The 16421-nt window shown below is 44.3% G+C and overlaps 2 protein-coding genes across 6 annotated transcripts in view; both read left to right on the top strand.

The window, feature by feature from the left end:
* Positions 1-3163, top strand: part of SHROOM2 (shroom family member 2) — a 60016-nt gene extending 56853 nt beyond the window's left edge. For all 5 annotated transcript variants that reach the window (XM_043457750.1, XM_043457749.1, XM_043457748.1 and 2 more), the window contains one exon: positions 112-3163. In XM_043457750.1, coding sequence (XP_043313685.1) covers positions 112-378 — 267 coding nt within the window. In that variant the 3' untranslated portion in view covers positions 379-3163. The remainder of the gene's footprint in view (positions 1-111) is intronic.
* Positions 3164-5807: 2644 nt separating this feature from the next.
* On the top strand, positions 5808-12756 carry CLDN34 (claudin 34). Its single transcript, XM_043457753.1, has 2 exons — positions 5808-10127; positions 11948-12756. Exon 2 carries the CDS (start codon positions 11967-11969, stop codon positions 12606-12608), a length of 642 nt encoding a protein of 213 aa, XP_043313688.1. The 5' UTR covers positions 5808-10127; positions 11948-11966; the 3' UTR covers positions 12609-12756.
* Positions 12757-16421: the final 3665 nt, after the last annotated feature.

Genomic DNA, 16421 nt, shown 5'->3' with positions numbered 1-16421 from the left:
TGCCTCGAGCTGGGGTGTATCCGGGCGCCTCCCTGCGCAGGCGGTGGGAGGCGCTGGCCAGCACCCCCCAACCGGGTCCCCAGCAGGCTTGTGCGCCTTCTGTCTGTCCAGCAATCCCTCCTCGAGAAGCAGCGAGTCCTGATCCAGCAGCACGAGGACGCCAGGGAGCTGAAGGAGAACCTGGACCGCCGGGAGGGCATCGTCTTCGACATCCTGGCCAGCTACCTGGGCCCCGAGAGCCTGGCGGACTACGAGCACTTCGTCAAGATGAAGTCGGCGCTCATCATGGAGCAGCGCGAGTTGGAAGACAAAATACACCTGGGTGAGGAGCAGCTGAAGTGCCTATTGGACAGCCTGCAGCCGGAGAGAGGCAAATGAGGGCGCACCCAGCCCCCACCCCACCCGGCCCTCCCCGGAGGAGGAGGACGACGCGGATGGGGTTGGCGGAGTCATCAGCTCCGGTCCTGTGGATGCCGCTGAAAACCGTAGCCTGTATTTACGTCCTATCGCTGGGGGTCGGGGGAGGGGGGGTGTCCTCTCACTGCCAGGTGGCGGTCAGCAAAGTAATAACTTATATGTGTGCGTTTGGGATGAGTTCTTTAATTCTTAGGTTCCCTTTTGGAATGCTGAGCAGAGCGGCTCCCCCCTCCCCTTTGCCGCGGTGGCCCGGCAGCGTCCCCACGTGGCGCCGGGGCTGGGGTGCGCCCTGCGCGCGTACGCACTGGGGTCACCCCCGTGGTCTCCACCGGCCTTGCGTGCAGACGCTGAACCCTGTCCTCCGCGCGGGCAGGAACCATCGCGTCTCTAGAGAAGGTGCATGTGGGTCGGGGGTGGGGAGTCGCCTGGTGCATGAGCTGTCCGGTGGATCGCGGGAGGCGCCGGGGCTGGGGTGTGCCCTGCGCACGTACGCACTGGGGTCACCCCCGTGGTCTCCACCAGCCTTGCGTGCGGACGCTGAACCCTGTCCTCCGCGCGGGCAGGAGCGATCGCGTCTCTTAAGAAGGTGCATGTGGGTCGGGGGTGGGGAGTCGCCTGGTGCACGAGCTGTCTCGTGGATCGCGGGAGGCGCCGGGCGGCTGTGTTCGCCCGTGCGTCCGGAAGTGTTGCGCCATTCGTTCTGTCTGTCCTCTAAGGATAACCCCGACCCAGCAAAAAAAAAAAATCATGAGGATGAGTATTATTTATTAATGTGTTAGAAAGAGAATAGTTATCCATGCGGTTTAAAGACCAGCGGTGAAATGACGAGCTTTCAGCACGCTGGGTTCACTCATGGTGAAATCGCCACTTGCACAGTCTACATGCTTTAAGGCGCAGGCAGAAGGGACATACTGGTTTTTGTTCTTCTGGAATTGACACCCGCGTGCAAATGGTATTTTTCCTGCAAAGTGAGATTACTTGGCTGAAAGTGTGTCTGGAAGATATGTGCTTGCGAGTTTTGTTTTGATTTTTTCCTTAAGGCCCCTGAGATATTTTCCTCATTTACTTTCCCCTCGGCGCTCCCCCCGCGCCGCCCCCCCCCCCCAAGAACATTTCTTTGGTGTGTATATGATCGTGGATTATAATTGGCAGCTCCTCTCTTTTTGCTTCTCTGGATTAATTATTGGCAGTGTCAAGGCCGCCGCCTCTAAGAACCCATGGTTCTGGCTTTCCAGAGGTCCAGGTGGACCATACGACTCCCAGACCTTGTCTTTCTCCGCCACAGAGTTGACCACCATCTGTTGCCCGTTTTGTCGTTTGATATTGCAAGGTGGTCGAGAGAGTCTGTTCACTAGAAAACACTGTCGGGCTGTTGTTTTCCAGTGGCTGAGTCACGACTAGAAGATATCTTGCAGATCCCCTGTGCTGCATTTGCATCCAGAACGTATAAAGATCTTTCCAAGTTAACAGCATGAAAACAGACAGCCCAGTTAAAACATGAGCCAGAGACTTAAATAGACAGTTCACCAAAGAGGCTATATGCATGTCAGTGGGCATATAGGTGTTTAGCCCCTCGTGGCTTGGTTCTCACGGTCTGATTTTTAACCTGATCGTCTGTGTTCCGTCCCAGTTGGGTGAGATGCCTGCATAATGGTGGGATAAGCCCCAAGATAACTTCATGTCGGGGTGATATTCAGAGGTCAGATCATGTTACTCCTTGTTTCCTCTTATGCCCGGGAAACGAGTTTTCTGACAGATGGGGAGATAGCCCTTTGTCACCGGTGACCGGCGCCTTACCAAAGACAGAAGCACACAATGTCTTTAATATTAAAGGACACTACTCCACACCCACAGAGCCAGGAGGACAAGCTGGACTGGCCCCGGTGATATCTCCGCAGCCCTGGTGGGAACCGACCTGGCAGGCTTCAGTGATGCCGGCAATAAACATTCCTTTGGCAGCCCACCCATGCCAGAGAGAAGGGCCTTTTTCTGCACTTTTTATTCTTCTGAAATTAAGCTGTTCCTGACTTGAAAAACCCCTTTTCTGCCAGTGAAGCGTCGTCCTCCTCCCCACGTGCTACGGTCACTTGCTGTGAAAATGGGTCACGGCGGAAAAGATAAAGCTGGCTGTCCACGGATCCCCCGCCCCGCCTTTCTCCCTTGGGGCGACAACCACAGTGATGTCAGTGTGTTTTGATTTTCAGAAAGCTTTTATCTGTGAATCTTGCCCTTCTCATACAGTATTGTGATCATTTTGATGATACGTCTGTAAAATGTGAAAATAGAGTTTATGCCTGTATCCAGCTTTTCGGTGTCTTTTGAGAACATTGTCTTCTACACAGCAATACACAGGGCTCTGGTATCCTTTAAACGAAGCCCATAGAATCACAACGGTCCTGTCTGTTTCTCCATCTGCCTCATAAATGTCTGGTTGGCGGGGACCCAAAGATTGCAGTGAGTCAGTGTGCACAACTTTGTATATAACTATATTACTGCACATACAATCTGGTGCTAACCTTTCTCCTATGGCATTCCTGGGTGGTGGCTGATGGCTCACCCCGGGTCATCACTCAGCTGAGACGTGCTCTCTGTATCTTGAGGTTGCAGTCAGGGGCCTTGCCGGATACTTTGATCATGCCTTCCACCGTGGAAGATTTGTACCGATTTCATGCTCAACACTTAACACTTACCTCTCAACAGATCATCCTGCTTGACCTTAATAAAATAAATGATATCTTTCAGTGAATGGAGCGTGTCTTTGTCTTGCATCTTTTTTAAGAATTGGAACGTCCTTCCCGTATGTCAGATCCTTCAGCCACTGTAGATCGTGGGGTTGAATCTGTATACACAGGTGTTTGACTGTTTCTGCCTGACGAGGTCAGGCCAGTCCGTCTGCAGCCAGGAAAACATCAGGGACACAGGTTGTATCAGTCAGCTGTTGCTACAGCCATCCTGTGTAACAACCACTATAAAATTGCAGCAGGGTGCAGGGAGAAGTACTTCCTTAGAGGAGGAATTTGTAGATCCACGTGCCTGTCATCTTGCCTTTGGCCTGGGCACGTCCATGGCACATGATCGGAGAACAAGCTCAGTCACATAGGTGCTTGCCCTGGGTGTGGTTATGGCGCACCTGCTAACCTTCCACTAGCACCTGCTGAGTTCCATTGCTGCAGCAAGTCCCGCAGCCCAACCTGGAATCCAGAAGGTGTGGCGTGTTCCACCCGGTGACTGCAGGGAGCTGTGAAGCCCTGGGGCCATCGGTGGAGCCCCGTCATCTCCCATGCGGGGTGCTTATGCGGAGTAGCGCCCTGCGATCCAGGACCCGAAGCCAGGTTCCTGGAGCCAAGCCACCTCTGTCACTTGAAGGTTGTATGGCTGTGAGCAGGCGCTAGCCTCTGCACCCCTCGGCTTCCTCCTTTGCAGCCGTAGGGAGAGCAAGCGAGCTGATAACGTCAACCTGCTTGGAAGCCGTGCCGGCTCAGGGGAGTACCGCACAGAGGGAGGCGTTCACAACTCTGGTGCTGTCACTGCAGCCTGGGTCTGGAGGAAAAGCGTTCTCTGCACCCAGACGCCCCTGTCGGAACCACCGGAGGACAGATAGCAGCTGCTCCCGGTCAGCAGTGGACAGACGCTTCTGTTTTCGGAGCAGGTTGGTGGGACCCGGAGGTCAATCAGTTGAGAGAAAGGCATTCTTCCTTTTTTTTTTTTTTTTTAAATAACTTTGCTTGTTGAATTTTGGCTACTCTTGGGTCTTGCTCGCTGCTCGGGCTTTTCTCTAGATGTGGTGTGCAGGCTTCTCACACGTGGGCCTCAGTCGTAGTGACATCTTCCCAGATCAGGGGGCGAACTCTGTCGCCCATATCAGTGGATTCTTTACCACTGAGCCACCAGGGAAGCCTGAGAGAGTCGTCGTAGTAAGAACTACTCAGACCTAGGAGGTGAATTTTTATTTGGGATGGGGCCCTTCACAGGTACTCCCTTCTCCTGTTTCTTTGCCCGAGTCCTTCCTTCCCTGTACAGGACAGGATGCCGAGGCTCTCGGGGACCTACCATGCCGAGTCAGGTAAGGTGTTGGTGTATCCCAGCCCTCCCCTCACATCTCTCCATTTTCCTTTTTTTTTTTTTTTTAAAGAAACAAGATTCCTAATTACATATTTTTGTCTTTTTTTTTTTTTAAGTTGAAGTCTAGTTGCTTTAAAATGTGGTGCCCATCTCTGCTGTATAGCAAACTGACTCAGTGATACACACAGAGACATTCTTGCTTTATAGCCTTTTACGCTTTGTCACAGGATACTGAATATAGCTCCATGCATTCTGCAGTAGGACCTTGTTGTTTATTCTAAACATAGTAGTTTGTATCTACCAAGCGCCTGCACAGAGTCCATCATTCCACCCTCCCCCTTGGCAACCACAAATCTGTTCTGTATGAGTCTTTGTTTTACAGGTATGATCATTCCTGCCGTATTCTGGCTTCCACCCCAGATATGCAGATGACACCACCCTTACGGGAGAGGTGAAGAGGAACTAAAGAGCCTCTTGATGGAATTGAAAGAGGATAGGGAAAAAGCTGGCTTAAAAAACTCAACATTCAAAAAACTAAGATCATGGCATCCGGTCCCATCACTTTATGGCAAATAGTTGGGGAAACTGTGGAGACAGTGAGAAACTTTATTTTCTTGTGCTCCAAAATCACTGCAGACGGTGACTGCAGCCATGAAATTAAAAGACGCTTGCTCCTTGGAAGAAAAGCTATCATCAACCTAGACAGCATATTAAAAAGCAGAGGCTTTACTTTGCTGACAAAGGTCCATCTAGTCAAAGCTGTAGTTTTTCCAGTAGTCATGTACGGATGTGAGAGTTGGATTATAAAGAAAGCTGAGCACCAAAGAATTGATGCTTTTGAACTATGGTGTTGGAAATGACTCTTGAGAGTCATTTGGATTGGAAGGAGATCAAGGCAGGAGGAGAAGGGCACGACAGAGGATGAGATGGTTGGATGGCATCACCGACTTAATGAACATTAGTTTGAGCAAGCTCCAGGAGTTGGTGATGGACAGGGAAGCCTAGCATGATTCGGTCCATCAGGTCGCAAAGAGTCGGACACAACTAGCAAGTGAGCCTAACTGGCTTCCATATATAAGTGATAGGGTATGGTATTTGTCTTTTTCTGTCTGACTTGTTTCACTTAGCATGATAGTCTCTTTGTTGTTGCATAGTCACTGAGTCATGTCCGGCTCTTGCAGCCCCATGCTCTGTAGCCCACCGGGCTTCTCTGTCCATGGCCTTTCCCAGGCACGAATCCTGGAGTAGGTAGCCAGTCCCTTCTCCAGGGGATCTTCCCAACCCAGGGATCAAACCCGGGTCTCCTGCATTGCAGGCGGATTCTTTACCACTGAGCCCCCTGAGAAGCCCTTGATAATCTCTAGGTCCATCCACACTGTTGCATTGTTTCATTCTTTTTCTTTCATGGCTGGGTAGTATTCCATTAAATAAGCACCAAGTCATCTTTGTCCATTCACCTCTCACCGGACTTTAGGTTCTTTCCATGTCTTGGCTGCTGTGTGTAGTTCTGCTGTGAACACAGGGGTGCATGTATCTTTTTGAATTACAGTTTTGTCTGGGTATATTCCCAGGAGTGGGATGCTAGGTCATATAGTAATTCTGCATTTAGTTTTTTGAGAAACTTCTTTGCTGTTCTCCATAGTGGCTGCACAAATTTACATTTCCCCCAGCAGGGTTGGAGGATACCCTTTTCTCCACAGCCTCTCCAGCATTTTTAACTATGTGTTTTTGAAATCGGCTTTTTACTTAGCAGCACTAGGGAGTTTTTTCTTCTTTATTCTTCCTAATGTGGAATTGTTGTGTTATGTCCCATTGTTAAGTTTATAAAATGGTTTACTGTACATATTCTCTGCCTGGGTTTTCTTATCCCTGTTTGTCCCCATTGTGAGTTCAGTTATAAAGCTCATTGGGTATGTGTGTTTCACTGAGGTGTTTGTAATTTCTGTGCTCATTTCCTTGGGATAAATTTGTTACAGAAAAGTTGTGCACAGAGGATTCCAGTGGAGTTTCGGCTTGTGTGTGAAATGTAGTCCTCACTGCTGGCTCATTGACATGATGTCTCATTTCTTACAGAAGTCCCATCTGAAGCTCTCCCCTAACTAGCAGCTACCTTATCTAGTCCGTACCGCCATACTCCCATGGAACATCTGTGACCCAAGATTCAACAGGAAAGGGGTAGTTTCCCGTGAACTAAGGGTATGTTTCCTAATGTGTTTCTTGTCGTTGGTCTGTCCCGACTCAGTCCCCTTTGTGTGAACACCACAGCTGCTAACACCTGCGTCTGTAGGTTGCCATCGCTTTAAGAAAAAATGTAATTAACTCCAGGTGAGATGGGTTAGCTACCATGTCTGGGGCACAAGGGAAAGGAATGAGCAGACATGCCTGAAGCAGTCACACAGATCTTAAAAGGGAACTGTTAGGATCTTTGGAGGAAACGTACTCCCCTCTGGCATAGCGCCGGGAGACACAGGAGAGCAGGTGAAGAGGCATGCCACCATGGCGTCCGTGACCTAGCAACTGAGAATGCTGGAGGTGTGTATAAGTGGATACGGAATTCGGTGACTGCGCAAGTCCAAGGAGAGAGCTGTGGCCTTGCAGGCCAGACTAACTGACAGTGTGGCCCAAAGCCGTTGTGTGCTCAGAGTGAGGAGCCCAGGAGCGGAGAGCAGAGTGTGTAAGTGGGGGACATCCGCCCATAGGGAGGAGCTGCCCTTTGAACTAGCCACCCTCCTCACCAAATGCTTATCCCTTGGAGACTGGTTAGTTGGTGTTCTGACTTCGTTATTGTGTATGTTTTGGTGTGGTAAATAGACAAGAGATACATAATTTTAACATCTATAAGCATACTGTTCTGTGGCATTAAGGATATTAACACTTGTGAAACCATATCACCAACAATCCTCAGAACTTTTTCATCTCCTCAGACTGAAGCTAACTGAAACTCACTATTGAACGAGTTCCCCCCACCCCAGCCCTGGTCACTGCTCTTTTATTTTCTGTGTCTGTGAATTGGACTAGTCTGGGTCCTACAAAAAGTGAAATCATTCAGTATTTGTCTCTCTCTACCTGGCTTATTTACCTCAGCATAATTAGTCCTCAAGGTTCATCCTTTTTGTAAATTGTGTCTAAGTTTCCTTCCATTCGAAAACTGAGAAATGCCCTGTTATATGGATTGACCACATGGTGTCTATCCATTCATCTGTGGGTGGAAAATTGGGTCACTTGCACATCTTACTATTGTGAATAATGCTGTTGAAACATGAGTATACCACTATCTGAATCACTCCTTTTACTTTGGGGTATGCTGTAGAGATTGGAGGTAAAAGAAAAAGTGGGTGACAGAAGATGAGATGGTTAGATAATATCAACAACTCAATGGACATGAGTTTAAGTAAACTCAGGGAGGTAGAAAATTATAGAGGAGCCTGGTGTGCTGCAGTCTGTGGAGTCCCAAGGAGTTAGATTTGACTTACTGAATGAACAACAACAAATATGTCTATCCAGAAAAGAAATTCCTGAATCACATGGCAAGTCTTGGTTTTAAGGAATCAATATACCATTTTTTACAGCAGTTGTACCAGCTTATAGTCCTACCAGAAAAGCACAAAGGTTCTGGTTTCTCCACATTGTGGCCAACAGTTGCTGTTTTCTGTTTGTGTAACAGCAATTCTGCTGAGTGTGAAGGATCATTTCACTGAATGTAAGACCTTTTAAGCAGGTTGAGTTAAGTAATAAGCAGGAAACTCTGATACAGATATGGAAGATAGAAAGATATATGTGGTAGTTAATATAACTAGAACTGAACCTGTAAAAAGCATCCTTTGTGTCCCTCCTGTTTAACTTTTCATTCTACAAATATTGATTAAGCGGCTTCTCTGGCCCAGGCTAGGATTTTGAGGGCATCTCTTGTCTGCCTTCATCCTTGAATCAGCTTGTTGGAGAAAAACAGAGTCCTCTGAGTATTTCTGGGAGCAAACAGATTTCAAGTTTTTCATGTATTATTGTACTGAAGAGATAGTGAAGTTGTAATAATCAAAGGGAAAATACAAGGGGAGTATTTGTGTCCTGTAGATTGTGTATGATGCATAAAGACTCCAACTTTCTGCTTGCCTACTCACATTGTCATCCTTCAGTATTATGGTAACAGCTGACTGATGTCTTGTGAATATGATGGGGACTTGGAGCTGAATCTATAACCAGAGATTTCTGTAACTTTGCCTCATTCCCATTGTGTGACAGTCACCTTGAGAGCTGGCCTTATTGGTCTCCCAAAAGGAGACACTCACAGCCTGATTACCGCTAGTTCTGGTGGCCTTTCCTAGGATAAGCACATCCATCCTAAAGACTGACCAGGCCATTCTTAGTTTGGCCGATGGCACAGTGGATGGTACTTTGTCTCCCCATTGCACCCATTGCAAGAGTCTCTGACAACATCCCTCACTCCAACAGAAGGCACCTGAGATCACATTTCTTCTACCATCACTCTGTTTCTCAAAAGGTCTTTTTTTGCCTTATTCAGTAGTTTTCACACCCTAGTTGCACACTGGAACTATCCTGGAGCTTTCAAAATCTCTGCCGTTTTCACTTACCCTGAGCAACGGACTGAATCCATAGTCGGGAAGTGTTGCCCTAGTTTCCTCCTCTTCCTGGATGCTTTTCCTTTTCCAGATAGCTCTTTGAGCTTCCTGCCATCTTGCCCCTAAAACATGAGGTAGGATGATGTACTCTGAAGCCACTTCCCATGTAACTTCAGGCAAGTTACTGAGCCTCTGTCCTGAGTTCTTCCACCTATAAAATGAGGATAAGAATACTTAGTAGTTCTTTAGAAGGGAAATGGAGTCGATAAATATAAACCCTACAGAAGTGAAACTTTTCAAGACTATCCAGTGTGTAGTTGGTTTCCACAAGAGCAAAACTGCTTTAAAAAAAAAAAAAAACTTAACCATGGTGACACTAAAACACTATGTACCTTGCTCACTTTTATTCTTTCACAAGTATACAGTGGAGTCTTTCTCATTCTTTTGTTTCTCCTCTACCTATTTGCACCGATCACTGAGGAAGGGTTTCTTATATCTCCTTGCTATTCTTTGGAACTCTACATTCAAATGGGTATATCTTTCCTTTTCTCCTCTGCCTTTAGCTTCTCTTCTTTTCTCAGCTATTTGTTAGGCCTTCTCAGACAGCCATTTTGCCTTTTTGCATTTATTTTTCTTGGGGATGGGCTTGATCACCATCTCCTGTATGAGAGGTTCCATGATATTTGATGCTAAAAACAATGCCCTCTAAATTTTGCTTTGGGAAATAGTTAACTCTATAAAAATCACTATGTTAACATGAGGTAGTGTATTATATGAACTAATAATTTAAAATTCCTCAATTTTAATCTCTAATAAATAATAAAAGATTCAACCTGCCTTAACAGAATCTCCTCGAAAGTCTCAATTTTCTTTTCTCTTACTGTGGTAAATACACATAAGATAAAAGCTGACTATTTTAACCATTTTTTAATGTACAGTTCACTGGCACTAACTACCTTTTTAAGATTGTGCATTATTACAAAATCTCCCTGCTCTTCCAACTTCTCATTTAATGGCTCCCTCTTCTTCTGTTCTGCCAGGAATTACCAGTTAACTGCTCAACTAAGAGACGTAAGTTTCTGCTGTTCTGTTTCTCTCCCTGTTTTCAATGAATTGATGGATTAACTTTGCTGTAAGACTTGGAACTCAAACTGGGGTTCTATAATAACCTAAAGGGGTGGGGCTGGGGGGTAGGTGGGAGGGAGACTTAAGAGGGAGGGGACATATGTACACCCACGGTTAATTCATGTTAATTTAATTCATGTTGATGTATGACAGAAATCAAACTAATATCGTAAACCAATCATCAATCAATTAAGAAAAGTAATGGATGTTTCGGACAAAAAGTTAAAGCTGTGGAAAAGATGATGTTGTGTGTGATGGAAATGTTGAAAACAGAGAAAAGTGTGCACTTGTAAGGAAAGCTATTCAAAATACCTTGCTGAAAAACACTTAAGTTGCAGATGTTAGTGTAGAAATGTTCATACTTCTGTGAAAATTAAGATATTTCCCTTTATATATTTGTAAACAGAATATATATCAAAACTCCAAAGATATTTGCATAGCAAACAAGCCCATGACTTTCCTCTCATTAATCTTCATGTCCTTCAAAACATTATTCTCGTGAATGTACTGTGGGTGCTGGGTGGGCTTTGATTGCCCTGGGACAGCAGTTTGAGCCAGCTTCTAAGTCTGCAAGCTGAGGTGGCATGCCACCTCCTTACCATACTTGAATGTTTTCTGTTTAAAATGTTCAATTACCTGAACATTCAAATCCTTCCTAGCAGCCTACCTGCTCCAGCAACCAGTAGTGAGTTAAGTGCACCCAGTTCAATTGTCTCAGTTCTTTGGCCATATGCCTCATGGCCAAAATACCCAGAACAGAAGCTGTATTATATTTAATAAAGGCTTTTGAAAGCAGCACACAATCAAAGAAAAAAGTCTTAAGCAATTTAAATGGAACATTCACAGAAATCAATGGTGAGGCAGGAGCAAGGATTCAATGGAGGGCATTAAGGGGGTCCTAGGTGGGAGAGGAACAGTGTGAGAGATTCTGCCTGGGTATTACCTGCAGTCGCCTGTTATGGGCAGTGTTCCTGATGGATGTGCGTTCATAAAGATCTTTCTTGCTTTTTTTTTTTTTTTGGAAAATAATTGTCTATATATCAAATTGAAAAAACAATTTAGGGAGTTCCCTGGTGGTCCTGTGATTAGGACTTTGCCTTCCAGTGCAGTACTGTGTGAGTATGGGCCCCTTCATAACTCATTGAATTCTGCATTAGATTATGTACTCCTTCCTACACGTAACTGATTGTTCACAATAGAATAGCTTTCAGAATGCCTAACCCCTCTACCTCAGTTAAAGCAACCAAGTACTCATACATGTTACAACATGGATGAACCTTGAGAAGAGTCAAAACACAAAATATTGCACCTCATACGAGTCTAGTCTGTTCTTAATGCTGCCATATAGGACTCTTGTATGGAATGTGCATAAATTACTTGTTGCTACTGAAATTTTTTCCCACTTTTCAATATTACAAAGAGGCTGTGTTGACTGTTTTTTTGAGTAAATGTTTGTGATCAATCTTAAGTTACATCTTTGGACAAATGCTCCAAAGTAGAACTGTCTGTTTGAAAGTGTGCACATTTTAAGTCTTTTAGTAAATATTCCCAGATGGTCCTTCAGGAAATTTGCTTGGCCTGTGGTCCCCAATGCAGAGCTTGAAGGTCAAAAGTCGCTGGTGAGAAATAATAGTACTTGCATGTCAAATACAGCGCTGCTTATCCACAGCAGTGTAAAAGTAGGGGAGGAGAATGGAGATACCGGGTTGAGTGTGTTGTTCTAGGCCCAAATTTCCAAACTCATGATGTCCTATGTTTGTTTGCAGTTCCCTTGGGTACTCTACCATGCCCTTGCTCATCAATAGCGCCAATTGCCAAATGGTAGGTTTTGCAGTAGCCACTGTTGGATGGATCCTTGGCACCACTGCCATGGGCTTCGTGGAGTGGCGAGTATGGTATCTGGACAACGCCTCACAGTTCTCTGGTCTGGCCTGCATGGGAATGTGGAGAGTCTGTGTCTTCCGTCATACCAACATCACCACAGCAACCTCATGTCACAGTTACAGCTACCATGATACTTACCTACCTCTTGATATCCGTGTTTCTCAAAACCTCTTACTGATGGCCAGCATTCTAGGACTCTTGGGGAAAGCCTCTGTTACTTTTGCACTTAAAAATGTGTCCATGGGAATTCTTGAGAAGAATACTACCTACAAAGCATTTGTCATTTCAGGAATTCTCAACATAGCTGCTGGTATCTGTATCTCAGTTGCTCTCATCTGGAATTACCACTCTGTGATGAATGAAGAGGGTATTGTCTTCCCACCATCTTTCAATTTACCCTTCAAGCCACATGCTCAGCAAATTGGCAACACTGTTATAGTGGCGTGTCTAGCTGCCTTTGTGCTGTTCTTAAGTGGGTGGTTTTTTCTCTCTTACAAATTACCCCTGGATAGCCAAGTGCATCCTGAAATATCAGGAATGTAGATTCCAATTTGCATTGACCTTAAAAATCCAACATTACCAAAAGTTTATGGGAAATCTTACCACGATGCTTAATCGAATTTCCAAGGACTCGAGACCATGGCAATACAGTTTTTGGCAGAAAGTAGTAAAGCATTTACTGCAGTTGTAATCTGTGTCTGATTTGAGTCAGTTAAGGAATTTCACAAAAACTCTTTCCAACCTGCCAGTTTTTATTTTAATTATTGCCTAATCACAGTACTATAAATCTAGTGTATGGAAATAATAGTTTCTGAGATTCTTACATTTCCCTCCTCAACTATTGCTAAAAACTGATTTATTTTCTATGTTATGGTATTATACTTATGTCATGTAAAAATTTCCATTATATGGAGAAATAGAGATGGTAAAGGACAGGGAAGCCTGGCATGCTGAGGTCCATGATGTTGCAGTTGGAAACAACTGAGCAACAACAACGAGAAAATGAGGAATTCATTCCACCGTATTACTGGACACCATAATTAGTGAAATTGTTCTGTATAAGGTTTATGTATCCTTTTCCCCTTTTTAATCTTTTTAAATGGTTATAAAGGAACATCTTGTCCCTTCATCCTAACAAAATGATTCCCTTGCTTAAAGAATATTAAGTTATTCCTTGTTATCAATGAATACTTAAAATTTTTAAATGCCTCAAAATAAATTCTTCAGATTTGTTTTTTCTACACAAAATACTCACAGTGACAGAAGTCTGAAACTAAAGCACCTCTCCTACCAACCTACCCCATTGGCCCTTTAAGAAAAATTTTAAATTTGTTGAATTTTTTGTTGTTCAGTTGCTAGGTTGTGTCTAACTCTTTGTAACCCCATGGGCTGTAGCACACAAGGTTTCCCTGTCTTCACCATTTCCCAGAGCTTGCTCAAACTCATGTCCATTGACTCGGTGATGCCATACAACCATTTTGTCCCCTGTCGTCCCCTTCTCCTGCCTTCAATCTTTCCCAGCCTCAAAAGTCTTTTCTAATGAGTCAGCTCTTTGCATCAGGTAGCCGGATTATTGGAGCTTCAGCTTTAGCATCAGTCCTTCTAATTAATATTCAGGACTGATTCCTTTAGGACTGACTGGTTTAATATCCTTGCAGTCCAAAAGACACTCTCAAAGAGTCTTCTCCAACACCATAGTTCAAAAGGTTCAGTTCTTTGGCACTCAGCTTTCTTTATGGTCCAACATTCATACACAACTACTGGAAAAAACATTGCTTTGACTAATGGACCTTTGTCAGCAAAGTAATGTCTCTGCTTTTTAATATCCTGTCTATCTTGATCATAGCTTTTCTTTCAAAGAGCAAGCATCTTTAAATTTCATGGCTGCAGTCACCATCTGCAGTGATTTTGAAGCCCAAGAAAATAAGGTCTCTCACTGTTTCCATTGTCTCCACTTCTATTTGCCATGAAGTGGTGGGACCAGATGCCATAATCTTTGTTTTTTGAATGTTGAGTTTTAAGCCAAACTTTTCACTCTCATCTCTCAATTCTTCAAGAGGCTCTTTAGTTCTTCACTTTCTGCCATAATGGTGGTGTCATCTGCATAACTGAGGTTATTGATATTTCTTCTGTCAATCTTTATTCCAGCTTGTGCTTCATCCATCTTGGCATTTTGCATGATGTACTCTGCAAATAATAAATAAGCAGGGTGACAATATAGAGCCTTGATGTACTCCTTTCCCAATTTGGAACCAGTCTGTTGTTCCACATTTGGTTCCTGACCTGCATACAGATTTCTCAGGAAGCAGGTAAGGTACTCTGATATTTCCATCTCTTTAAGAATATTCCAGTTTGTTGTGATCCACACAGTCAAAGACTTTGGTTATACTATTTAAAGGCTGTTGCTGAGCCAAGAAAGACTCTGGGATTCTTGGCCTTCAGAGGAGATGAATTCAATTTGGGGCCAGTGACAAGGCTTGATTGCTCAAAGCTTTTGTGTAGTAAAGTTTTATTAAAGTATAAAAGAGATAGAGAAAGCTTCTGATACAGGCATCAGAAAGGGGCAGAAAGAGTATTGCCCTGCTCGTGTTTAACTGGATGTTATATAGCTACTAGCAGTCTGCTAATTGGAGAAAGGCAGTGTCTCAAAACTCAGAGACTGGCAACAGGCCCCTCACTCACAACATGCATTGAGATCACATTGGCACAAAGTGACTCATCCCAGGCTATAAAATGATTTTATATGAATCTTGAAGAAAGGCAGGTATCTAAGCAAATGTAGTCTCACTAACATAGCTTAAGAGATCATTTACATGAGTAAAACGCTGGTTTGTCAAGTCCTTCTGAGTCTTAGGCAGAATCACCTTGAAGACAGAGTCTAGGGTTCATTAACAGAGCTTAAAATAAATATTTCCATAAGCAAAACTCATTGGTTAGCTCAGGGTTTGAGAAGAGTTAACTTCAGGTGGAACTAGGTGTCTTCATGGCAACACAGAATTTTAAAAGAAACCTCTCTTTAAATTTGTATAGAGAAGGGAAAAAACATCTAACACTTGTTTGTTTCCTCCTGCCACTGAGAAGAGTGGTAAAAATGTCTGACACTTGCAGTCTATTTCTTCCATTTGGAGACCCCTCGCCTTCCTACCTGTTACCCTCTTGTTTCCCCATTTTCTTTTAGCAGAATTATGCTGCCTAGGGAAAGGGGCATTTTCTCATTCTGTAACTGCTTCCAAGCAATTCGCTAAATTGGTGAGGCAGCATATTCTCCTAACCCTCATATTGAGGGTCTGTGATCCAGAGACCCCGAGTAGTAGTTGAAGGAAGCTGCTGCAGTTGCAGAAGTTTGAGCAACCATTTGTAACTTAAAAGCCATCATGCGACTAGAAACATATCCAGCTACACAGTTACAGATGCAGGGAGCAAACAGCAAAAACACAACGATCAGATTTATTTTAATTAAGATAGCTTTCCACCATGGGGATCTAGTTAACATCTCCCAAAGTGAGGCAGTTGACGCTTCAGGAGTATCCATAGCCTGAATCATCTTGTTCGTGTGTTTAGTAAAATGAGTAACATTAGTGATCTCATCAGGTATATATGTACAGCACTGGGTATGAATAATAAAAACTGGCACAAGTTTCTCCTTGTGTAGCTATCAGACTATCTAAGGCCAATCTGTTCTATAAAACCACCTTTCTAATTTGTATTTGTTCAGCATTAAGAGCTGAAATAGCTTTTTGAGATTCTTGTAATGTCTGTTGAGTAAAATTAGTCAAAGCACCACTCGTAGCATAATATCTTTAGTTCCCAAAGAGGGAACAAACACTGCTGCCAGATAGTCATAACCAGTGAAACACAGACCTTGCCCACCGAGTTTTAAGGTGGGGTAAGTTAGCAGGCTTTTCTGGAACCTGTGAAAATGTGAAGCCATGAGTAAAAGCTAGACCTGGGGTGCATCTCCCTGTCCAGCCAGGGGAAAGCCATGCCCATAGGTAAGAGCCACATATCCAATAGGTCCCATTTGGAGCAAGCCTGCATGACTAAGATACCCAGTCCCAATCAGAGCCTGGCAAGGCAAAGGGAGGACCTGAACTGGGATTGGAAAACACAGGAATGATTACATTACATAAATCTGAGGCAAAAATTCCAGTTTTTTTCCAATCATTATAATTAAATTGTTGACTAACTTCTGGGGATGCCTCTATTTGTTCCCAGGTTATGGGGGTGATAGATTATTAGGCGTCCCTTTTCAGGAGTTAGCTATATAACCTCATCCCATATTTGACAAACAACAGGTAAAAAGCCACTAGATCTAGACCCATTTACCTTCTTGTTTGTAGCAAAATAGTCATTAAA

Source organism: Cervus canadensis, chromosome X (assembly GCF_019320065.1).
Source record: "Cervus canadensis isolate Bull #8, Minnesota chromosome X, ASM1932006v1, whole genome shotgun sequence".
Taxonomy (NCBI): domain Eukaryota; kingdom Metazoa; phylum Chordata; class Mammalia; order Artiodactyla; family Cervidae; genus Cervus; species Cervus canadensis.
The sequence above is the reverse complement of the archived record's forward strand: the minus strand, read 5'-3'. Positions and strand labels throughout refer to the sequence as shown.

Excerpts from the sequence above, each read along its gene's own strand:
- CLDN34 (XM_043457753.1), top strand. The coding sequence starts at position 11,967 with ATGCCCTTGCTCATCAATAGCGCCAATTGCCAAATGGTAGGTTTTGCA.